Below are 26,545 nucleotides of genomic sequence, written 5' to 3' on the forward strand. Positions count from 1 at the left end.
GAATGCAGGCGCTTCGTAGATTTTAAGATCACCTCCATTTTTTAAAATGAAATACAATGCAACTTTAATAAATATATTATTACATATTTAAAAATAGCGGAAATATTACACACACACACACACACGTGCGCGCGCGCTTGCACGCACGCACACATATATATATGTATATGTATATATATATATATATATATATATATATATATATATATATATATATATATGAGTATACGTTTATTACATACTTTTATATTTTATTTAAAATAGGACATATACCCAGCAGATAAAACTGTATCCAAAGCAGAAATGTCCCAATCCAAATTTTACCTCTGTCTGTTTTATTTGCAATATAAACTGCAAAATCTAATTGAAATAAATAATTTAATAAGCGTTAAATATATACTACTATTCTAGACAGTTCGAATACTTACATAAATTTTATCAAACAGATGAGTAAATTTTAAACATTATTTTAAAACATCAATTATGATACTTTGTCGCAGATATCAAAAAGCAACCCTATTCCTTACATTTACTGATATTTTTTGACTTCAATATGGGTTTTCCCGATCCCCTGGAAGCTAGATTCATCCTCCTAAAAATGCCAAACAAACCGGAATTAGCCCCATCCTCCTACAGACCAATCTGTTTGCTCTGTAAGCAAACTAATTTCTTGAAGCGGGTGGTCTGTGAGAGGACATAAACACACTTGAATGAGACCGGGGATATCTTGAAACGTCAGTACGGATTCCAGTTTCGCAGATCGACGATTGACGCGATCTGGCAGGTTCATGAAAGGGTTGAAGAACGAGGGTGTTGGCGATATCCATCGATATAGCCAACGCCTTCAACTTCCTCCCCTGGTCAGTCATTAGGAAGGCGTTGAAAAGGAAGAGTGGAAATGGACATACCGGGGTACCTCCGATCCATTGTGGGGAGTTAACTCTCAGAAAGGTTTCTCACGTACGTGAGAGACTTCACATGCGCGAGAAGGAAACAAGAGGAGTTCTAAGAGTTCAGTCCTAGGACTGATCCTGTGGAACATACGATTCGGTGCGAACGGCGATGCCGATAAGGTGCTCCGTTGTTTGCTATGCGGATGATATTCTGTTGGTATGAGAATGGAGCGTCCCTGGGTGAAGCGCGGATCCGGACCGAACTGGAGGCGGTATGCCTTTACGTCAAAAGAAAGATTGGAACTGAAAGTCTTCGCCTTCAAAACAGATGTGATGGCTTTCATGTCGAAGAACACCTTACTGGACACGACTCTTTGGTTGGAGGGGAGGAGGGCGGTGGGATCCGCCATGTACCTCTGATTAACTCTGGAATCACGGTAGACCTTCCAGAACTACTTTCGCCTTCTCCTTCCGAAGACTTGGTGAATGGCCGTGGCACTGGCCCATATAACGGCCAACATTGGGAAACCAGAAGAGCGGGGTCGCCGAGTATATGCGGCGGTAGCCCTATCAGTCAATGTTCAACGTTAATTGGCCCTTGCCGCGGAGTAGCAGCAATTCCGAAGAGCAAATAAGAAACAGTCATTATGAAAGAGCCCCAATATAGGCGCAAACTGTAGTAAGACAGGATCATAATCAAGGACGTGGCGAAGTTCCAACACCACCTCGCGTTGAGGTTATCGAACGGTATCGCATGAGGCAACCGCGATCCTAACTAGGTTCATGCCGTTCGGTATTGTCGCGGATAAGTATAAGTGAATATATCGTCGATGCGAGATATTATGTAGGGATGAGGCCCTAGAGCCGCGGACAAAATCCTTCATTTATGAGGATGAACAGAAGAGGAATATCGTAAAGTGAAAGGAGCACCTATAGAGGCTTTCACTTCCCCGCTCTCGGGGTCATAGTTAGAAGAGACATGGGGTTGATTGGAGGAATGGATGCATGTGGATGTGCGTGTGCGTGTGCGTGTGTGTGTCGTGTGTGCGCGCGTGTGTGTGTGTGTTGTGTAAATATGGATGTGGAATTAGTAGTAGTAAATTTTATAGATAAGCAAAAACAATCCTTTTTGCTTCAATATTGAATAACTCGGTGAACAAAATTATACAGAGGTCTATAAAAAAATTAATTAAAGGTAAAAATTTCGAAACTTTTTCGAAAGCTGTAAATTCTATTTGTGCTCAATTTTTAATTGAGTTTATGCATCATTATTTATGTTTGTGTAACTTTGTGAAATATTACTAGTACCATTTTTTGAAGTACCGATCTGAAAAGTAGAAATTTCAAGCTTTAAAATACTTTTTTAAAAATTTCGATACAATGATTTTTCACTGAGTTATTGCTTTCGAAAATATTAAAAATTTGTGAACAATGTAGTGGCCAGGTTTTTTTATGTGTAGTATACAATCGAGTAAAATTGATAGTATAATAATAAAAGTATGATAGTATAATAATAAAATATTAATGATATGAAATAACTTTCCAAAATTCGCTTTTGTTGAACATAAAATAAAAAATAATTGCTAAAACTTTTTCTAGCTTATCCTTTGTGGCGTTAGAATGTGCGTACAAGTAATTAAAATATACTTTAAAATATATAAAAGAATAACATAATTATTATGTAATATCCCAATTTTGTACATAATTATTTGATGAAATTTATGTAGGTGTCCGAATTTTGAGTGCTAGTAAAATTACACATAAAATAGTTACAACTTTGTTGTAATTATTTACCTGTTCACGTAAGTCCTCGTCGAGATTATAATTGGACAATTTGTAAAGAATTGCTACTGTCTCGTTTATCTGAAATTATATTAATGTAAAATAAAAATTTGTAATAAAACTGTAAACTTTGCATTTATTTCACCATTTCAAACAAAATTTTGACATGTGTAATTTCATTGTTGCTTGTGTTATTATTCTAATTATAAATAATTAATGCTTTTAATTTAATTATATAATACCTTATAATAAACAGTTTGACATATGTAATTTAATGTGAGAAATAAAATGCTATTCAAAGCGAAATCAAAATAGTTTATTAAATTCGAGGTAATATTATAAAATGTCCATATAATATGACGCTGTTCAATCAATTGATATATTGATAGACAGATTGTTATCGCGGAAATAAAGTAATATATCATTTGTATTAACATTTGTACTTTGAATACTATATTTAGTTTGCGTGATATATGGCATAATTGTAAATGAACATGCCTGTAAATAAATTGTAATTGTTATAATTAATCAAACCATGGGACATATACGAGAGACATATACGAGAAGTATTAAGCAAAATATCTTTAACGTAGCATTCGATATAAGTTATAATATTATAACTTGCAGTTCACAATGTGTGATTATTTCACGTAACTGAAATTAATTATTCTTTTATATGTATGTTTTATATATATTATATATAAAAGATATCTCATTTTAACTGCTGCATCAAATTATTTAGAAACAATGGAAAAATGTATTTCAGATAAAAATAAAACGATTTCGATGGGATAATATTTTTTTAAATACTTTGACATATTGTGTTACTTTTTTTTTTTTGTTTTTTTAGTGTACGAGTCAACTAAAAGATGTTATGTACCATTTAAGGAGTATTAGACGCACATTGTCTGCAAAGAAAATTAATTTGAAAGTATGTTTTATATTTCCATTTCAAATAAAACTAGACATACGAAAATTCTATATAGATTATGTTTTTTTAATAGCAATATTTTTGTATTTATTTATTTTACCCGTTTATTAGTTTTATTGGTTAGAAATTAAAATTTCTGGACCACGATATCTTCTCTGGTGGTCATAACTTCAGCGTCGGTCAGAGGCAACTTATATGCCTGGCCAGAGCCATCTTGAGAAACAATCGTTTGCTCGTTCTCGATGAAGCCACAGCCAATATTGATTCGCAGTGAGTCTTTACGATTCTTTAGGATTGTATTTAATATAAATATTATTTAGTGAAGACAATAAATTTTTGATTGATTAATTATATATCAATAAATTCTCCAGCAAATGAAGTCACAGTAATCGCAACAAAGTCATGATGATATGCAAATATTTACCTTGTCACGGGTGTGATACGACAGTAAAATCATTGTACTGTATGAATATCCGCTTTGTAGGTGTGGTATCATTATACAGATTAATTAACAGTTATTTATTTATGACACAAACAGATCAAGATATGATGTGGTATAGCTTTTGATGATTTTACAGTAATATCACAAGTTATGATGTGACTTTTGAGAATTTATTATAATATAAACGTGACTTTATTTGTTATGAGGTATAGCAATAAATTACCATACGTAAATAATTCAACTTTCTATTATTAAGTTGCTACTTTTTGCGAATGATTGCGAATAATATAAAGTATTTTCACAATATGTTACAAGGGTACATCAAGTTACAATCGGGTACGATAAACATTCGTTTTATAATAAATTCAAGATTAATAGAAAGCAAATCTTTTCAAATTAAATCAGATTGGTAGATATATCCATTAAAATCGTATATATTTTGTACCTATAATTTGCAATATACGAGAGAGAGAGAGAGAGAGAGATATTTCTAAATTTTACATGTTATAAATTTGCAGTTTTAAAGAATGCACCGTTATCGCGATTGCACATCGTTTGAATACGATTATAGATAGCAATCGGATCACCGTGATGGAGAATGATTCTCTTCGTGGTAGGTTTTTCGTTTTAATAATTAAAGCGTGAATGGGTTAAGAAGAATATTGATTTTGTAAGAAAAAATTAAGAAATATAATTTTTTATATAACTGTCTAAAACGGTTGCTTATAATAATTTTGATTAATAGCATGATCAGTTCAATCTCTGAAATGTTTAGAATAAAACTCATTCCAAAAATTTCATTCTTTAAGATTGAATATTGGCATGTTCTTATTCAAGATCAACTTAATTTTTACTTTTTAGAAAGAAAATTTACTTCAAATTATTCAGAGAGTTTAAATCGATTTAGCAATATACTTTTTCCTGAAAATTCAATGTTACGTATGCAAAGAATAATCAAGCTTTTTTTTTGGAAAATTTTGTAATATCCTGGAGGAAAGTCTTTATATATATTTGATAACTAAAATTGTCATGTCAATAGGAATTTGGTTGTCCATATGAGCTGTTACACGACAAATCATGGTTACTTTTTACAAATGGTGGAAAAGACGGGCAATCAGATGGCGCAAAGTCTTTTAGAACAGGCGAAGAAGGCTTGCGAGAAGAATAATGATCATTGTGAATTGAACTTGTCGGCGTAAAATACTGAGTGTGAGAGCGACTCCACGCTTACAGAACAGACCGCTTTATAGATTTTCTACTTCTAAAAATCTTATACTAAATATATATATATACTATATATTATATATAAAGTTTTATATATATATATATATATATATATATATACAGGGTTGGCCATATTCGACGGAAAGATCTGGTAACACTGTAACTTTTGACAGAGATGTTAGATCGAGTAACGACGTTTCCCATGATTGAAAAAAAAAACATCTTTCCGTCGAATATGGCCAACCCTGTATATATATATATATATATATATATATATATATATATATATATATACAACGATTCATAAAACTGATCAACCCGTGCTATTAGAAATTTTATTTTAAAAATTCGTGAATTAAAATATCTATATATAGCAAATTAACATCATATTTGTTTGATTATGTATTATTAAATATTATGTAATATTAAAAAGTCAAAAAGTTTCGTCTATGCCTTCTTTGAATCAGTTATATTATGTATTAAATTTGTTTCTTTCCTATGCGTCATTGTATGTAATTTTATAGTATATATGTATATTTATACATGTTCTCTTATGCCAGTTAATACATGATCAAATTTACAAAAAAAAGGAAGAGGAAAACAAGAAAGAGAATCATAAAAAAACATAAATCGAGGGTAAGATATAACTTTATGTTTAGTATTATTTGCTAACTTCTAATAACTTCAGTTTTTCTTTACTGCCCCATAATTATAACGTAAATATGTCGCATCTACTGTAAAGACGGATTAGGATTAAAAATGTTATTTTTTCGATTATTCTTGTCAGCGTACCACAAAATAAAATATGATAAATACTTATCTCTTATAATACTGATATATTATAATACTGATCGCATAAAGTACAAGCAACGCGAACAGACCTACTATTGTGCTAAAGTTCTGTTCCTCATCAACCTTCATTTTCAAATTTTAAATATCATATTGGCTTTATGTTTAACTTAATTCTTGTTGGATTTGAATATTTTCATGTTTACATACAATTTATTATTTTTCAAGCAATGTATTTTAATACCGAATTATAGAATACAAAAAAAGAATTATAATGTACAAAGATTAATATAATAAAATATAATACAACATAAAATAGAATTAAATCCTTTTATATAAAATATAAAATACATAAATTGCTTATACATGTTTATAACATTTTGTTTAGAAAAGATATCTTACAAAATACAAATAATAACATAAAATTACTATATGATTCAAGAAAATCTGAATTCTGACTTAACAATAAGAATCATTACATTTTCATTTAGTAAATGTTTTAATAATACAATGTTTATTATTGAACAAATGCTTTAATACTGTACCTTCTAATATAGAAATAAAAATTGCTAAATTTTAAGACATTTGAAACCAAACATTCAAATAAGTTAATTTATGAAATTTGTCTTAAAGTACGCGTCTGCAAAAATGGAATTACGAAGTAACGTCTTTTTTATTGCCATAACTATGTTCGGTAAAAAGAGGCAGATTATAATTGTAAGTAACAAATACGTTTTTGATGCAGAACATTTTTCACAATTTAATCAGCAATCTACAGTGAAAAGAGAATACTTGATTGAGTTCTTAGCTTGTTGAGAGTTAAACCCGTATGACAACCAGAAATTCCAAAACTTTGATTTCCTCTGATATAACGGTAATATTATTTTATACATTTATGGAAAGATCGCCGATACCGCCATATCATTTTGTTTTTAGACAATATTTTTTTAATTATAACAAAAGATAACAATAAACTTTAAATACATAAATACTAACTAAAAAGTATTTTCAATCAGATAATATAAGCAGTTTTTATAATATTATTTGCAATAATCAATTTTTTCGTAAGATAAGCAAAAATAAGCATTCGATAAAATAACTTCCAAAACTGATACAGTAGACAGTAATATATAACAATATATACCATATATTCCTATTCTTTTTTTTTATAGAAACTATCTGTATAAAATACCTACATGTAAATGTATATAAAATTTTCCAGATTCTTTTCACTTCGATATAAAACATTTTTGCTAAATTGTATGTGTAATTACTTTATGCTGTTATGCCAGATGTAAATATGTAACGCGATAGTTTCCTAAATGCTATATGTACCATTGCTTCGAAATAATTTGGCATTATAAAGCAACATTACGAAAATTAAGTTAACCCATGTTTAACAGATATGCCGGTTTACATTGCACCCTGATTTTATATTTATTAAATCGTATTAAAAAAACTAAGAGAGAAAAAGTAATATAAATAAAACTAATTTAGGAAATTATAATTCCAAACGATGTAATATTATTAATAATACAGTCACTATTATTTAAATTATTTGCAAAAGAAAATCGTAAGAATTTTATTTTCGTATCCGTAGAATTCGTTTTTAGCTGATTTTGTATAAAAACAAGTGAAAAATATACGAACTATGCGTTTACAATTTTTTAATTAATTAAACAGTTAACAGATTATGTTTTGGTTAGTAATATTAAATAAAGTGCAGTAGTTAGTTCCTGAAAAATAAGAAGGTGTCGCTTTAAAAAACGTATAACAGTATCGGCGACTTTCCTTTATATTTATATTATTCGTTTCATCTTTCATTAATTTACATTACATAAAATATAATTTAATTATATCTCATAATAAGTTCATTATATCTTTGTAATAAATTTATCATATCTTTATATATTAGCTTCTTTTTTATCATTTTACAATCCATCCATATGTATAGATATAGGATGTAGAACGATTCCTATCATGTGCGTGTTTATTATAATAATATGTCTAAATTATTATAATGAATTATAAAAAAGAGAAGGCAAAACAATTAGCCGAAATCAAATTTTACACATTTGCAGCATATTTAATTTAAATCTTTTACTTTACGAAAATAAATACTATATTTATAATAGTGTATACATGAAAGTGCATAAAACTGTGTACATATATATATATATATATATATATATATATATATATATATTAGGTGTTGGAATTAATTCGTAGCGTTTTACAAGAGATGGCATAAGCAGTACACTATTTCGTTGTTACCTATAGTTCTGTATACATTGTAAACATCTATCATAGGACGTCATTTGCCGTACATAACCTTTCTTGAAATCATAAATAACAATACTGTATAATTCATTGAATATGTCAAAATTTGTGCCAGATAAAGTGTTTTTGCGGGGAGTTTTGCTTCATTACTTTAATATGAACAAAAGTGCAGCTGAAGCTCATCGTATTTTAGTGGATGTGTATAGTGAACATGCTCTGGCTGAGCAAACGTGTAGGAAGTGGTTTGCACGTTTTAAAGCTGGTGATTTCGACTTGGATGACAAGGAGCGACCTGGTCAGCCGAAAAAATTTGAAGATAACGATTTGCAGGCACTGCTCAATGAAAACTCATGTCAAACACTTAAAGAATTATCTACGTCATTGGAAGTTGACTTCTCAACAATAGGAAAACGTCTTAAAAGTTTGGGCATGATCCAGAAGGAAGGACATTGGGTCCCATATGAATTGAAACCAAGGGATATTGAGAGACGTTTTCTCACGTGCGAACTGCTGCTTCAACGGCAGAAAAGAAAAGGTTTTTTGCATCGGATTGTTACCGGTGACGAAAAGTGGATCCATTATGACAATCCAAAGCGCAGAAAGTCATGGGTTAAGCCCAGCGAACCATCAACATCAGTGGCAAAGCCCAATATCCATGGCTCAAAGCTCCTGCTCTGTATTTGGTGGGATCAGAAGGGTGTCATATACTACGAACTGCTAAAACCGCATGAAACCGTTACTGGAGATCTCTACCGACGGCAACTGATGCGCTTGAGCCGTGCATTGAAGCAAAAACGGTCGGAATACTTCGAAAGACACGATAAAGTCATCTTGCTGCACGACAATGCTCGCCCACACGTTGCAAAACCGGTAAAAACATACCTGGAAACACTTAAATGGGAAGTGCTACCGCACCCGCCGTATTCTCCTGATATTGCACCTAGCGACTACCACTTGTTTCGATCATTAGCTCATAGCTTGTGCGAGCAGAAGTTCACATCTTACGAAGATTGTACAAAATGGTTCGATTCCTGGATTTCATCTAAAGATGAACAGTTCTTCCGACGCGGTATTCATTCACTGCCCGAAAGATGGTCAAAAGTAGTAGAAAGTGATGGGAAGTACTTTCATTAATGTATTTTTTAATGCTCATGTGAAATAAATAACATTCTTTCATTAAAAAAACGCTACGAATTAATTCCAACAACTAATATATAAATATTTTGAGAATAAAAATAAAAAATAATAGTAAAATTAACATCATGTTTTATGTTTATATTAATAAGTTATATTGTCAGCTTGAACTTAAGTCGCCATGTGTCGTTAGAAGCCATGTAAGTAAAAAACATCCATTAAGCACGTTTGTACTTAGTATAAAGACCAAATGTTAGAATTATTCGTACCTTGTAATAATAGAGTAAAAGCATTAAATGCGGATCAGGCACTAGTTCGAGATCACACATTATATTTAAATAATTATAGTATTTTTTATACATCAAATAATGCATATCACAAAATTCTTTAACATTTGCTTTGTCTTTTTCAAGTGTCAATTTTTTTTTATTTATTAGCAATAGTACATTTTATTAATATCGTTAACTAACAAAACGTGAAACATAAAGTAGGATATATAAAAAATTTATAGAAAGTGTAATATCATAAGAATTGCCTTATGGCTTTTACAGGAGTAAGTAGCAATAGATTTAATGAAAAAAGTTATCATGTTTAGATGAAAAAATTATCCCAAAAAGATAAAACATTTAGTAAATTAATTCGCAATAAGTACATGGATATCTAATTGTGAATAATTGTCATTACGTAATTCAATCAACATTAAAACGTATAAAACAGTACCGAAATGAAATAAAATCCATAATGTAATGTTTATAAAAATATAAAATATGAAATATGAATTATTCTTTCAGTGAAGATGAGTGATCCATATCTAGTGGCATCAATCTACGTATATATAAATAAAAATTCCGTGAAAAGAAAGGCAATCTAATCTAGATTATCAGTGTGTCCAATAGTTTGTTGTCCAACACTTGTTGATTAAACGGCATTTACGTTATTTATATTATTTCCAGTGTACATATCTTACAGTGTAGTTCCACAAAGTTCCTAGAGGAACTGCGAAAACTATTTCTGAAAATCTTGTATAAAATATTAAAACGTGTTTGTGCCTCGTGCAGCAAGAACTAATTCAATTAAAATACTAGTCGACGGCTCGGAAATTATGGTAGAGACGCTAGAAAGAGCGTTGACGCCATTATTAATCATTGGATCGTTTTGCAATTTGTACATGTTCGAATATCCTCGTGGACAACCTAAGATATATCTTTCTTACCTATATGCTTTGGCCATATGGGGCTCTTTTATATACTTCTTATATTATCCAGCATGCGTCAGTCATTTGCAAGAAAACATCATATACATGTTCGATTTCATTCCGTTGTTTGGCATTACATTAAGTCTCATTTGCTTCAGTCGTTTTAAGGTACAAATTTTAAAATATACTCCTGGTCTCAATATAATAATATTTGATCTTTTAGTATAATTTTTTTTTGTTTAATATTTTTAATTGAGAGCATTAAAGGAGTCTTAAATTCACAATTACACGCAAATACCAAATGATAAAACATTTTTATAAAAGCCTTTACTATTAACTATGACCTACTTTTAGTTAAACTCAAGCTATGCAGTCTCTCTCATTCGGCTCTCTCGCTAATCTGCTCCTTTCTTACAAATCTCACGTAACAAAAAAGTCCTGAAATATAATTCTTTTCTTCTTTTTTCTTCTTCTCGTGCCGTTTTTTCTGGAGTACCTCAGGATTCCATTTACGGAATTTTACTTTTCAATATTTTTATCTGATTTGTGTTAATGTTTCTCTATCCTCTGAGCTCTTCATGTATGCAGACGACGTAATTCTTTTCAAATTCTTTCACCCGATTCGATGCTTTTGCAACCTGTTCTACTTTAAATAAAAATCTAAAATTTATTGCCGAATGGTCAACTAATAATTCACTCTAAATCTTTTTAAATCATTCTTGTTAATTGTCGGTTCCTCAACATTATTATCCCGTATTCAATCCTTCGATATTTCTCTTAATTTCGTTCCAATTCCACGCTTCTCCTTTATTAAGATTCTTGGTGTCTATGTTGATTCTTCATGGATATTCGAGTCATATGTGCCTGTCAAGTATCGTGCCTGCTTACGCGCGTCTACGTCTTATTTATCCTCTTTGCCATAGCCTTTTCTGCTTTCAAAAACTTCTCTCTTCTCGTTGTTTCGTTTATTTTACGCGATGTTGTCTACGTTTCGGCTCTTAATAACTCCTATATCGTGTACAGAGTATCCAAAATTCTTGCCTCCGCTTCTCTTAGTCGTAAATACGACTATATATCTGTGTATTACTAAAGATCTGGCTGGCTTAGGATGTGTAACATTTTATTCTACATTTATATTGTTCCTCGTTTTTTCTTTTTTTTTTGCTTCAATATTCCTCTATATCTCTTCTATTCAACGCCTCTTTTAATTAAACTCTGAACTTCATTCTATTTACTTTTAACCCCTTTATCACCAAGGTACCAAAATTACTTATCATTCCACTATGTTTTGTACTGCTTTCATATATTTTACTGCTTAATCAAATATTTTAATTCTGTTCTTGTATCAATAAAAATCTCTTCGTCTTTGTCCCCCTGTTTTCGTTCTGCTGCCTCGTGTTTCATTGCCTAACAATATTTAAGAGAGCTGTAATCGGTATATGTGTAGGTGCTTGCGCCTGTGTGTGTGCGTGCATATGTATATGATTTTATTAGATGCGCAACTAAGTTCTCGCTGTTATTTTCATGGCATTTGCATCAAAATAACAGCGAGAACTTAGTTGCGCACCTAATAACTATTGCTTCATGACTCATTGTATCGTTGACGATGTTGTTTTTTATTGCTGGTAGGCTATGTAACAGCAGTTTTGCTGATGTCTAACTATTTACAAGCTACTATATTGTACCATACCATATTTTACATTGTCTATTACTTTGTTAACATGTAATTTTTTTCATAGAGTTTTGCAATGAATTAAATTAAAAAAAAAAATTTTTTTAACAATTAATTTTTTTAATAATCAATTTTAATGCCTCACATTATTATAATATAACTCTTTATCTGTCACATTTCCTGTACACATTGCAACAACAATTTTTACTCAAATATAAAATTACAATAATTTTGTTCTGTGTCGCATAATCGATTAATATGATTTTTTTTAAAGGATTTGAAAATGTGCTTACGTAAACTTGATCTAGTAGACGACACGTTGAAAGCTCTCGGAGTGCCAAAGGAATACCAAAGACTACGTAGCTGGATAATTCGTTTAATAATTGGAATGATTGTATACTTTATTCATGACTTAGCATATGCTATTTTTATTTTTTGTAACAACTTCATTACATTTTGGCATCTGATAGTAGTATTTCTGGGTATTTACCCCATATACATAATTACATTAAATGCTCTGATTTCTGCAACTATCTTGAGGTTAGTATTATACATACATGTGTACACATGTGTATTTATTTTGTAAACATACTATCAGAATTTTTATCTTCAATGAACTTGACATATGTCGTCACAAAAAAGTAACAACAAAACTAACGGTAAAATTGTAACATAAAAAGTAATGGTAAAATCGTTACAAAAAGTAACGACAAAACTAATGGCAAAAGTAACTTTCCGTCCTTGGCTGTAAGAGAGCTGCACCACCTGTCGACATGTAGTTACGATACGATTGAATCAGATGCTATGCCTCAGCAATAGAACAGATTTTCATATCCAAGGTACTTCATCAAAAGATGTAAATGCGTTTCAAAAAATAAAATTATAAAAGTTCCGTATAAAAGTTTTATCTTTATGCTTGGAGCGTGCATGCTATTATTTGGACGGTCCCGGAAGCACAACTGTATAAAACTCGTTTCTGCTGTGAAATTTTTACGAACTTCTTAATGTCCCCGCGATTTCTTTTTTGATGCATTAACGCTTATGATGGGATAAGCATAAGCGATGTAACTTCAAAGTTTCAAATTACATTATGGCAAAATGACATAATGTGTTTGGAATTTACTATTAAAGATTTTCAGCAATCTTTGCGCATCTCTCGGTTAAGGAAATATTAGGTATAGAATCTTTGCAAAAAGTGATTGGAATTCAAAATTTACACTTTTCCTATAAAAATAAATGTTAAGGTAAACGTCCCAATGACGTATATTGTACATCCAGATATTAGAACATAATTAATTTATATATATTATTATTTAGAGATGCTCCGAATAGTAAATTAAGGGGTACCGGATATCGGATATCTGTCGTCAAATTCTTTTTGGATATCCAATTACCCGATCGGATAACAAATTTTCCGGATATCCTTTTGGATATTTGGAAAAAGTTTTCCTTCAAAGAAAAAAAAATGACATGGTCCTTTAAAAAAAAAGATGCTTTAATGACAGGTCTTAAAGTTTTAAGAAGCTCTTTACGTTAATCTGAGAGTCGACTTTGAAGGCATTCTTTGAGAATTTGTTTAATGAATAAAAATTTAAGTATACATAAGAACTAATATAGGTAGAAAGTATAAATATATATGTAAAAAAATATTTTTTGTAATGTTAACTTTTTACAGAATACTAATAAGGTGACATTGAAATTAGGCCTGCATTGCTAATACGATCAAATGATGATCAAGGTCATATCGTTGATCTGAAAGCAAAAATAAACTTTTTTTAAATGAGTGTGGACTTGTAATTCTCGCTCGAACTAAAATAATTAATGTCATATGCATTTTTAAAATGACAACAGTTTAAAAAAATAATTTGAATTTTTTTTCTAATTTTTTTCCTTTTATTTTACCTTCAAAAGAATAAAAAAAAATTAACGTAGTTTTATTCTAGTTTCGATAATGATTTGTTCTTTGAATATAATCGTAAAAGTAAAAGTCAGATTAATGGTCAATCGGACTAATGGTTTTTTTGGAATCATGATCACCATATTCGAAAACATGGTTTCGGGAAAAACGTATATGAAGTTTGAAATATTTTAGTACAGGTATACTTTTTCATTTTCGGTTAGAAACGAAACGCTCAGCTAGAGTAAACGAAACTTTACTCTATTGGAAAGAAATGTTCTAGAATGGTTTCGAAAGATTGAACATAAATAATGGTGAGCGCCGGTTAGCAATTGGTTGATACGGTCTATTTGAATCAACCAAGCGATCCCAAACACGACGTCATTTTATCTCAGATATCCTGGACAATTTTTATTTCTCCCAAAAAACGTTTTTGTGGGATATAAGCATTCAAAGAAAGCAAAAAGAATCGATTTTTATTAAATCTTAAAACGTAAAGATCATTATAACAGAATAAATTTGTTTAATGTGTTTATCAATTGTTCGGCAATTTTTGTTTAACATTTCTTAACTTACTGATTGATAAATTGTTATTTTCTGTAAGACGCGTATTTTTCTGGTAGCTCTTGTTTTCATTTTCTGAAAGCAAATTATAAATTAAAACGACTAACTAAATTATAAATTTTGGAGAAAACATATCTTGAAAGTCTACTCCATATATAATATATAAAATATTATATTAAAACATGAAAAAAAATTAAAAAATTCTAATTTAGTATGATTTACTTTTTATTACTTATTAACGCAATTAGTATATGCTTATACATAATGCATATGTCATAATATTAATGAAAGACACTGAGTCTTTTTCACTCATTTTAGATACACAAGCTCTAGATTTCATCGAGTCAATGATCTCTTACATGTACTCTGTTCTAACCTGTCCGGAAACAGTGCAGATTACAAAAGACAAAATAGATCCATCTTTGTGCATCAGCAGATAACAGGAGCTAAGGATCACATTCAATATGTATGGATTATAATGTAATAAGTATTTAATAAAATTACTATATACACATATGTGACGCTAATGTATATATGTATACAGAATATCTTAAACTAACTTTCACATTGACATTTTAAAAAGTATAACAAATATTTTCTATGAAAGTGCAACTATTTCGAGAGAGGCCTAATGTAATCACGTTATTTTTTTCTAAATAGAGGTTTTTTTCTAGATACCACGAGAGACGCAATGAAAAAGATGTAATGTTTATTTGCGCTTTATAAAATAGAATTATATGATATTTTACGTAATATGATTTCTCTATAATCATTCTACATGTACAGGTTTTAAGTCAGAAATTAAAAAAAATTAATAATTTATGATATATTATAGGTTTTTCTGGCACATATAATTGTCATGATATTATACATTAAATATCTCGTAAACTATTAATTTTCTGATAATCGTAATATCCTAATACTCTTATGATAGAATAATGAGATAAATCAGGTGTAAAGAAAACACATACTTGTTTGTTTAACAAATTTATTCATTGTATCTATGTATTTTATTGATTAAACTTTAGAAAAATGAGCGACCTTTTGCCAATTTCGATAACCTTAACGTATTGTCAAGGTCATGATCCTAAGTAACTTTCTACAAGTTTTTTAATCATCGCTTGTTCTTCTTTAAAAAGCTATCATTAAAATTGATAATATATACGTATGTTTAAGTTTTCGTATTTTTCCCAAGTGGAGTAAAGCAGACAAATTCTCTGGTTTAATCACAAATTCTGTCCTTCAAAATACATATTATTTGCTTTATAATACAAATTCTCTACCTTAAAGACACATATGCTCTGCTTTCAAAATAAAAATAATATAAGAAGAAAGCTTAGCTAGAATATGATAAAATAGAAAAAATAAAATAAATAATTTTAACAAATTGTTCAACAAATTGCAGATAAATAAACACGATCATGCGTTCATAATGTAGTAATGTATTTTGCACTTAAGCAGAGGGAGAGTGGGTCCCTTAAGAAGGAAGTGAATTCTATAGTCATCTAAATCGAAACACATATAATTTTTGCATAACAATTACTTTTTTCTCTCTTACTCTTTCGAAAATCCTTTTCCAGGATTAAAAAATACGGATTAATACGTATCTGCAAAGTAGAGTCTCAAAGCTGAGAACAAAAAAGTTTCGAAACTGAGATTTTCTTTATCATTTCTTTGTCTAATATGATGCTCTAGCTGTTACGTCGTAATAATATTTGCTTCATATAAAAGCTGTGCAATTTGTATTTATGAAATAGTAGTCCATAGACTAAATAATAGTTTGCACAAAGAAGCAATGGATTTCTTAAAATTGTACTTACAATGGAACATCAGTGTCGGGAATTTTGATTCACTTTTTACAGGTTGTTCTTGAAGGGAGAAAAGAAACGGTACGTGTCCGGCCGTTTTAGCCATTGGCCCATAATTTCGAAGAAATCGATTTTTTAAATAAATATTGTAATAATTTGAGAAATGTGTATAGGAAAATATCAATACCTTTATAAATTTCATTTTATTTCGCCGAATGTTAAGGATAAAATTACATCTAGATTCTGAATCTCGGATGATGATTTTGAACACAGCAAGTAGACCGCGCGCCAATCGAAATATTGCTCACTTCAGTAAGCATTCGATTCACTCGCACAGTGATTTTCTGAACTGAAGAAGTATTTTAATAAAATTTACTAACATGGAAAACGATAGAAATGTTCGATGAAATCGCACATGTTAATAGAGTGAAAACTGTTATTTTTGATGCTGATCAAAATGAAACAACATCTTTGTCGCTCTCAAAACAAAATATAACTAATGGATTGAAAATTTGTGGTCAAATTTTATACAAAATACGACTACTTGAAAAAGTGGAAAGTTCCATGCTTTCTGAAAGAGCAGAGATTATTGGAAAGATAATTGTGGGATTTGTGACAGAAATGATTCGTGATTTTCATTTATAAGAAAAATTACTTATGGTGAAAGAATGCATCACATGAAGTATTCACATCACAAAAATCATACAAGCATTAAGATCCAACTTTTAAAGGCTTTGATTTCTATAGTTTGTGTTGTCACATTTACGGTTCTATAATACATTATATATTGAATAATTGATTATTTTATATTAATTTATTTGAAATGTATTATATTAATTACTAATTAACTTTGATGTAATGAATACATTACAATGATTCGTTAAAGAAATTGAAAATTAATTTTATTTTTCAATAATTAATAAAATGTATTTTGTATTAATTATGAATAATTTCACTAACGTATACATTTTTGCGAATAGATTATTTGAACATATAGATTACATTGGCAACTATTTCGCTGATTATGTATTAGTAAATTACAATAATTAATATTTGTGAATGTTAAATGATATTTATACACTGTAATAAATTGGTGAGGAAATATTAAAATTAGTCGTGTTAATACCTTCTTGTGATGCATTTTTCCACCAAAAAAAAATAAATAAGTAAAATCACGTTTGAATATAATACTACAACGGATATAGATATATAAAATGAATGATAAAAAATTCAATATAAGTACATTATGTATTTATAATTATTTATATAGAGTTACATTATGATGCATGAACTGGTTGTCCAGTACATAAACGAAGTATTTATTTATTTCTATATCTTTATAACTAAGTTACTTTACTCAGTAATTTATTAGTAAGTAATTATCAGTGAATCGCAATGAAGCTTTGCATAAATTATTTTATGTGAATATTTAAAGTACTCATAAAATATAAATTCCTTGATCATTAAAAAAATTTTAGTTTTTAACAATAAAACTAATAACAGTTAAAATAAATAAATTACAAAAATGTGCTATTAAAAAAATATATAATCTTATTCATACGTATATTCATATGTATATATTTTATTTGAAATGGAAATATTAAACATACTTTCAAATTAGTTTTCTTTGCAGGAACTATGCGTCTAATCCTTAAATTGTACACTAACATTTTTTAGTTGTCTCTTCACCTAAAAAAAAAAAAAATGTAACAAAAATTTGTTCAAAAGTATTTAAAAAAATATATCCTCCTCGAAATCGTTTTACTTTTATCTGAAATACATTTTTCTATATTGTTTCTAAATAATTTGATGCAGCAGTTAAAACGAGATATTTTATATATGTATATACATATGTATACAAAAATTAATTTCAATTACGTGAAATAATCACACATTGTGAACTGCAAGTTATAACACTATAGCTTATATCGCATGCTACGTTAAAAATATATTTTGTTTAGTACTTCTCGTATATGTCTCTTGTATATGTCTTACGGTTTGATTAATTATAATAATTACAATTTATTTACAGGCATGTTCATTTACAATTATGCTATATATCACGCAAACTAAACACAGTATTCAAAGTACAAATATTAATACAAATGATATGGTATTTTAATAACGCTGTAACATTCTGTCTATCAATGTATCAATTGACTGAACAGCGTCATATTATATGGACATTTAATTATATCATCATGAGTTTAGATTACTATTTTAATTTCGTTTTGTATAGCATTATATTTTTCATATTAAACTACATGTGTCAAACTGTTTACCATAAGGTATAGTTAGATTAAAAGAATTAATAATTATTTATAATTAGAATAATAATAATACAAGCAACAATGAAATTAGACATATCAAAATTTTGTTTGAAATGGCGAAATAAATGCAAAGTTTACAGTTTTACTACAAATTTTCATTTTACGTTAATATAATTTTAGATAAATGAGACAGTAACAATTCTTTACAAATTGTCCAATTATAATCTTGATGAGGACTTAGGTGAACAGGTAAATAATTACAACAAAATTGTAACTGTTTTATGTGTAATTTTACTAGTACTCAAAATTCGGAAAAGCGGACATAAATTTCATCGAATGATTATGTACAAAATTGGGACATTACATAATAATTGTGTTATTCTTTTATATATTTTAAAGTACTTCTACACACATTCTAACGCCACAAAGGATAATCTAGAAAAAGTTTTAACAATTATTTTTTACTTTATATTCAACAAAAGCGAATTTTTGAAAGTTATTTAATACGTATTTTATTATTATACTATCAATTTCACTATTGATTGTATACACTCACACGTAAACCTGGTCACTCTAAGTTTTTTTCACAAATTTTTAATATTTTCGAATAGCAACAACTCAGTGAGAAATTGTTGTATCAAGATTTTTAAAAAAGTATTTTAAAGCTTGAAATCTCTACTTTTCAGATCGGTACTTCAAAAAACGGTACTACTAATATTTCATAAAGTTACACAAACATAAATAAAGATGCATAAACTCTAAAAATTTTTTATGAATTTTGCAAAATTCCATGGCGCCAATTAAAAATTACGCACAAATGGAGTTTACAGCTTTCGAAAGAGTGAAATTTTATCTTTAATTTGTTTTTTTATAGACCTCCTACTCGCAGGGGCCAGGTTCCCTCTCTCAGAGATCTTTCTAAGAAAACAGTATTCCCACTATCTCCCTTACCATCTGCGGTGAGAGAGTCTCAATGACCACCCGCTCCCCTTCTCTCAGCTTGCTCTTTGTAGGGCATCTCTCATGGATCCGCTTAGGGTATCCAGGAGATTTCTCCAGAGGGAGTCTTATTCCTCCGGATGATATTCCTCATCACGTGTCTCACCTCTATAATCCTCGGATTATCTCCGGAAACGTCGCTACATGGCCTCTCGTCCTCGTCAGCCTTCTTCGTATATGGTTACAAGATTCTCTCAGTGCCGTGATCTCATTCCACTAATAGATCTTCGGCCGACCGGCAGAATCCGCCTGCGTCACGAGATCTGATATTTCCACCGTGAGCCTCCGCCGTCGCTTCCTGCGACATCCATGATTTGACGAAGGCCTTCACCTCCATTAAATCATTCCTTATTTTGTAGAATGCTCCACTTAGGAAAACACGTCTCTTTATCCATCCCCCCAACGATTGCATTTTGGAGACCCTTAACCTTCATTGTATGTAGCAATGATCTGAAAGGGATCTTCCCGCCCTTGGCGGGACCTCTTGGCGGGACCTCACCCGCCACTCCACACACGTCCGGCGATACTCCACGACGTCCACGTAGTGTCCACGCAGGACCTGCCATGTGAATGCACACACGTGGGCTCACCCTGCCGGTTGAAGGAGGCACGGATCTTGTATGCCCGTCCAGTTCATCAGCAGATTTTCCTTCCTGTTAGAGGCTTCCGGATCTCACGCTGGATTTCGGGCATTGAAGTCCTCCAACATCGGCTTACTCCGGTAGGCTGCCATGTGGACCTCCAGTGCCCGAAGACTCTCGTCAAACTTAATATCCGCAAGAGTCGAGCTAACTACTACTGTCCTTCCTCCCCAGATCACGGAGTCCCTCTCCCTATAGAATACCATGCACGGAATCTTCCCGCTCGCTCACTGTCCCGATTACCGAGGTTAGCCCGCACAGGTCAGCACTCCAGATCGACATCCGGTCCCCCCTCCGTCAAGTGCTTAAGGTTGCCCTGAGCTCGGGGACGGCCCAGGGTGAGTCCCCACATCACAACAAAGTCACATCCCGCGCGGTGGGTTGTTCAAACATTGTAGTTAAATAACTTAACTCTTAAAAATTTATTTGATAATAAATTTTGATTCAAATTTAATTTATTATTTACAAAGTACATACATTAATATGAATTTTACTTTGAAACTAATAAATTTGGTGATTTTGATACATATTGAAATTAAAAATAACAAAATGTCAGTAAATGTAAGGAATAGGGTTGCTCTTTGACAAAGTATAGTAATTGATGTTTTAAAATAATATTTAAAATGTACTCATCTATTTGGTAAAATTTATGCAAGTGTCCGAACTGTCAAGAATAGTAGTATATATTTAACGCTTATTAAATTATTTATTTCAATTAGGTTTTGCAGTTTATATTGCAAATAAAACAGAGGAAGGTAAAATTTGGCGTGGGACATTTCTGCTTTGGATATAGTTTTATCTTCTGGGTATATGTTCTATTTTAAATAAAAATATAAAAGTAAGTAATAAACGTATATACATGTGTGTGTGTGTGTGCGTGTGTGCGTGCGTGCGTGCGTGCGTGCGTGTGTGCGTGCGTGCGTGCGTGCGTGCGTGTGTGCGTGCGTGCGTGCGTGCGTGCGTGCGTGCGTGCGTGCGTGCGTGTGCGTGTGTGTGTGTATGTATGTGTGTGTGTGTGTGTGTATAGAGAGAGACAGTATATCCTCTCAGAATATTTTCACTGTTTTTAAATATATAATAACATATATTTATTAAAGTTGCATTGTATTTTATTTTAAAAAATTAAGGTGGCAAAAATTTTGAAATTTTCGAAGCGCCTGCATCCATAGATAAACCATTAGTAGTATATTATATCCTTTTGATGCTACATAACTTCAATAAATATATCATTTCATATCTCTAAAAATAGCGAAATCATTCTAAGTGAATAGAGTTACTGCTCCATCTTATATATACATGTATAATAGAATAAATATGTACATATAAAATAAAACATATTCTAGATTTTCTTGATAATTAATTCTTTTGAATTTAACTTTTTCGCTCGTAATGCCGCCTATGTCTGGCATCCACGAAGCGATCCGTACAGACGAATGCTGGCTATTCGCGAACAAATTATTTTATAATAAGTCCTTTATAATAAGAGTTACGCCAAATCATCTTGCATAGTAATATACAGCCAAACGTAACCAATTTTATCAAATAATATATATTTAAACATAATTAGTAGTAGTATGTTGATGTCTATAATGCTACTGGCATAAAGGGGGTAATTAAAAAACATTTTACAAAATTATAATCATTTTGTTTTGGGAATAGTTCTTTTTTTTTTTAAATATGTCAAGGTGACGTTCAGGCGTAAAACGTAATTTTAAACGTCCAAGACTATTCACGTATATACTTTTAGCATGGGATCCCCAATTAATAGTGGATATTCCGCTTTCTGAGCGAAAAGGTTAACAAACCTATTTTCAATAAGTATAATGATAGTGTACTTTCTTTTAGATGTATTCTACAGTTTTGTCCGCAACAATAATTTTTAGGACGGAGGTATGTAACAGACCTTCTATTCTCGCAATAATGCATGAAAAATTTTGTTTAATTATGGTTTGATATGAACAAGACGCTCGCGCGTATATAATTAAATATATTTTATTTAAATCAAAATCTCTTCATAACAATCAGAAAGAATTTCCGATTGTTATGATAAGATTCGAGATTTTATAACTCTATATTATAAGTATTATATTATTTATTACATTATAAGGATTTGTTTAATATTTTTCAGTTTAATTTTAGAACTCTTCATGAGGATAACTCATAATTATTTAAATATTTATGATTAATTATTACAATTAGTTATTTTAATCTCAGCGCACTCTAGTAGTGCAATTATTGTGTCAGTCGACACAAATCGGGCAAATATGTTGTAACACGCTGTGTTGTTTCCTATAGTGAATTGAAACAAAATGGTATGTATCATGAGTCAAAAATGTCTCCTCTTTCCGCTATCAATATAATTTTGAGAAAAATGCATAGAAATTTGAAACTTATAGCAATAACATTAATTTGAATTTCTCTGTGTTGCCTACATAATACTTTGTAAGTACCTCATAGATTATGGATGCATGATGCGCTCAAATTATCCATCATTTATCCATGTTTATATTTCGATGAACAACACAGAAAAATAATACATTATGCATGAAACGAAATGCCCCAATAATTAACAAAATATATATTTGATCAATAAGATATTCTGCGAGTAGTTAACAAGAAAAATTTATCCAATTAACGAGTAATTCTAGTATATGTAACAAGATACAATTATAAATACCGTTCAAAATACAATAAAAATGATATTATTACGTAGTAGCATAATCAAAAAATTGAAAATGCGAAATTATATGAAAGCGTTGAAAATATATGTATGGTAACACAAATTTTATCAAACCAATCATTATTGTAATATCGATAAACGGAATGAAATATTAACAATGAATAAATTGTATTTACTTTTAATTGATAATTTGCGATTATAAAATTTATTAAAATTTATATAATAAAATTTAACAAATTTATCTTTACCTTGTGATACGCTGGTTAGCATCCAATACAAAGAAGAATAATCTTTATAATAGAAAGCGAACTTAATACTGATGTCACGTAAAATGCATAAGATCTATCCGCAAAGAAAAGTTAAACTATTCGTAAAATTCCAATAGTTTATTTACAGGAGGGTGTGAATTCCAAATCTTCTAGACCGCTTATTATAATATGATTATTTGGCAGGATGTTAATTATAGTTACCATTTTTATTGCATCTTTAACATAATACAATATTAAAATTCGCGTGTAAGAAAATATATATTTTAATATGTATAACAATGCACCGCGAATGCGAGTGAGATGCAAGTGCGCGCGCGCGCGCTCGCATTTTCTAGAAAGTTCGATCAGTCATTACTGTTGTCAGCGGCGTGTGTATCATGAAGTAAGTTTTTTCTACTTGAAATAACAAAACGATAAAACCGATAAAAGTCGTAATCGTGCTAGAAGGAAATTTTGAAGACTCATTTTATACACAAAATTTAACGACCATTTCTGATGATTATGCGAATTATGAATTTTAACTTTCCATCATGCATGCGACACATAATGATTTTTATGATTTTAAACATAACACATTGCTAAAAATCATCTTTTATAAAAAATAAATAGATAGGACAATTTTCTTGTGGAATAGGGGTTACGAAGAGATACTTATATTTAATAAAATACATGCATTATTATAATTTTCGATATGTATAGGTACAAAAATGTTCGAGTACTGACCGCTCGAGATGATCCAAATCCGAGAATGGCATTTTAAAGAATTATTTTTATATTAAATAATTTATTATATGTTAAAAATTTAACGATTTCCTATTTTTTAGTTCTTTTCAGAAATTTTAATCATTAATTTATATGTACATATCTATTTGACTTACCTCTAATCTTTGTATTCATATATTTTTAATTAAATTCATGTATTTGCTATAACATTGTTAAAAGAATATAAAGCATTTTGACAAAATTATTCAAATCGACAAAAATCAAATTTATTAAATACGATCATATATGCATGTATTTTACTATAGAAAAGTATACACATATATATATATATATATATATATATATATATATATATATATATATGTATTTGTGAAAGTGATCATAAGAGGTAAATGAATTATTTGTGCAAAATTTGAATTTATTTATTTAACAATTTCGACTTGAACAAATAATTATTATATCTATATTTGAGGAGCAGGATTTCAAATTTTGTCCTTTGTAATTTTCAAAAAATGAGAAAGAAAGAAACTCCACATACAAGAAAAATACGTACTTTATGGAAAATAACAATATGCCAACCAATAAGATGTGAAATATTGAATAAAATTGTTAAACAATTGCTAAAAATTTTAGACAAATGCATTTTGTTCGTCTCTATAAATTAAAAAACATAATTCGCACTTCGAAATGTCTATGTTTTTTCAGCATATAAACGAAAAAATGGTTTCTGTATATTTCAGAGTGCCTATTATGAGTCTTTCGTACATTTTTTTTTGACACTATGTCGTATCTAACTAAAAAAATGAAATTTTGACAAAATGCAATCGAGTTCTGCTTTCCATTTCATAGTAATATTATAGTTTTATCGTCATTAAGACAATGCTGTTATTGGCCTGCATTATAATAAGAGAACATTTAATAAAGATAAGAAAGCGATGAAATAAATGTTAAAACATTTTTAACTAATATAAGTTAACACTAGAGATGAAAATGATTTTTTACAATAATTTACTCGGTAATTTAGTCAGTAATTTATGGAGGTTGGTAAAATGGTAATTTAAAAAAATTATAAAGCTAAAGTAATTTGATTTAAGAGTATTTAGTCATTAAGTTAAAAAGTTGAAAAATACTTTATTTAATTTAACTTTTCATTTCGATACTACATAACTACATATTGATAGAATAATTAAGAAACTGTATAGGTATGTAGTAGAGAAACTCCAAATAAATTTTGTATTAAAATTTTTAAAACAAAAAGTGTGACAGATACAGTAGTCCTTAAAAGTTAAGAAGTTAACTATATTTTTCATACTTATAGCTTCTAAATTTATAGCTTACGTAGTAAGTAGAAAAACTTTAAATAAATTTTTTAATTTTGAAAACAAAAAGTGTGACAGTACATAATCTTATTATATATTATATTTTTCATACCTTATAAATTTATTATAATACTTTTATTTGCTTGCTATTTTAAATTTTAGTGACTGTCATTTTTCGTTTTTATTAGAGAGTAAAAACAAAAATAGTAGGTGTTGGAATTAATTCGTAGCGTTTTTTAAATGAAAGAATGTTATTTATTTCATATGAGCATTAAAAAATACATTAATGAAAGTACTTCCCATCACTTTCTACTTTTGACCATCTTTCGGGCAGTGAATGAATACCGCGTCGGAAGAACTGTTCATCTTTAGATGAAATCCAGGAATCGAACCATTTTGTACAATCTTCGTAAGATGTGAACTTCTGCTCGCACAAGCTATGAGCTAATGATCGAAACAAGTGGTAGTCGCTAGGTGCAATATCAGGAGAATACGGCGGGTGCGGTAGCACTTCCCATTTAAGTGTTTCCAGGTATGTTTTTACTGGTTTTGCAACGTGTGGGCGAGCATTGTCGTGCAGCAAGATGACTTTATCGTGTCTTTCGAAGTATTCCGACCGTTTTTGCTTCAATGCACGGCTCAAGCGCATCAGTTGCCGTCGGTAGAGATCTCCAGTAACGGTTTCATGCGGTTTTAGCAGTTCGTAGTATATGACACCCTTCTGATCCCACCAAATACAGAGCAGGAGCTTTGAGCCATGGATATTGGGCTTTGCCACTGATGTTGATGGTTCGCCGGGCTTAACCCATGACTTTCTGCGCTTTGGATTGTCATAATGGATCCACTTTTCGTCACCGGTAACAATCCGATGCAAAAAACCTTTTCTTTTCTGCCGTTGAAGCAGCAGTTCGCACGTGAGAAAACGTCTCTCAATATCCCTTGGTTTCAATTCATATGGGACCCAATGTCCTTCCTTCTGGATCATGCCCAAACTTTTAAGACGTTTTCCTATTGTTGAGAAGTCAACTTCCAA

At 30.2% G+C, this 26,545-nt stretch overlaps 1 protein-coding gene, 1 long non-coding RNA gene and 1 pseudogene across 3 annotated transcripts; 2 read left to right on the top strand and 1 right to left on the bottom strand.

The window, feature by feature from the left end:
* The window catches only part of LOC147906849 (ATP-binding cassette sub-family C member 4-like), an 86,617-nt pseudogene that overhangs the window by 46,175 nt on the left and 13,897 nt on the right, over nucleotides 1-26,545 (top strand).
* On the bottom strand, nucleotides 274-3,167 carry LOC147906852 (uncharacterized). The gene is made up of 3 exons (XR_015548025.1): nucleotides 2,918-3,167; nucleotides 2,688-2,756; nucleotides 274-360 (listed from the first exon to the last, which is right to left on the bottom strand). It is a non-coding gene; the product is annotated as an uncharacterized LOC147906852 (long non-coding RNA).
* LOC147906853 (uncharacterized) lies at nucleotides 9,633-23,390 on the top strand. 2 transcript variants are annotated; one of them, XR_015548017.1, is made up of 8 exons: nucleotides 9,633-10,838; nucleotides 12,617-12,882; nucleotides 15,122-15,283; nucleotides 18,644-18,899; nucleotides 19,062-19,130; nucleotides 21,241-21,359; nucleotides 22,367-22,411; nucleotides 22,650-23,390. XR_015548017.1 is itself a non-coding variant. In XM_087415218.1 (7 exons), exons 1-6 carry the CDS (start codon nucleotides 10,578-10,580, stop codon nucleotides 21,343-21,345), a joined length of 1,119 nt encoding a protein of 372 aa, XP_087271344.1. In that variant the 5' UTR covers nucleotides 9,633-10,577; the 3' UTR covers nucleotides 21,346-21,359; nucleotides 22,367-22,627. The 2 variants fall into 2 exon arrangements, 1 of the variants encoding a protein (XP_087271344.1); XM_087415218.1 differs by lacking the exon at nucleotides 22,650-23,390 and having other exon boundaries at nucleotides 22,367-22,627.

Source organism: Acromyrmex echinatior, chromosome 17 (assembly GCF_024713525.1).
Source record: "Acromyrmex echinatior isolate Ae372 chromosome 17, ASM2471352v2, whole genome shotgun sequence".
Classification (NCBI taxonomy): domain Eukaryota; kingdom Metazoa; phylum Arthropoda; class Insecta; order Hymenoptera; family Formicidae; genus Acromyrmex; species Acromyrmex echinatior.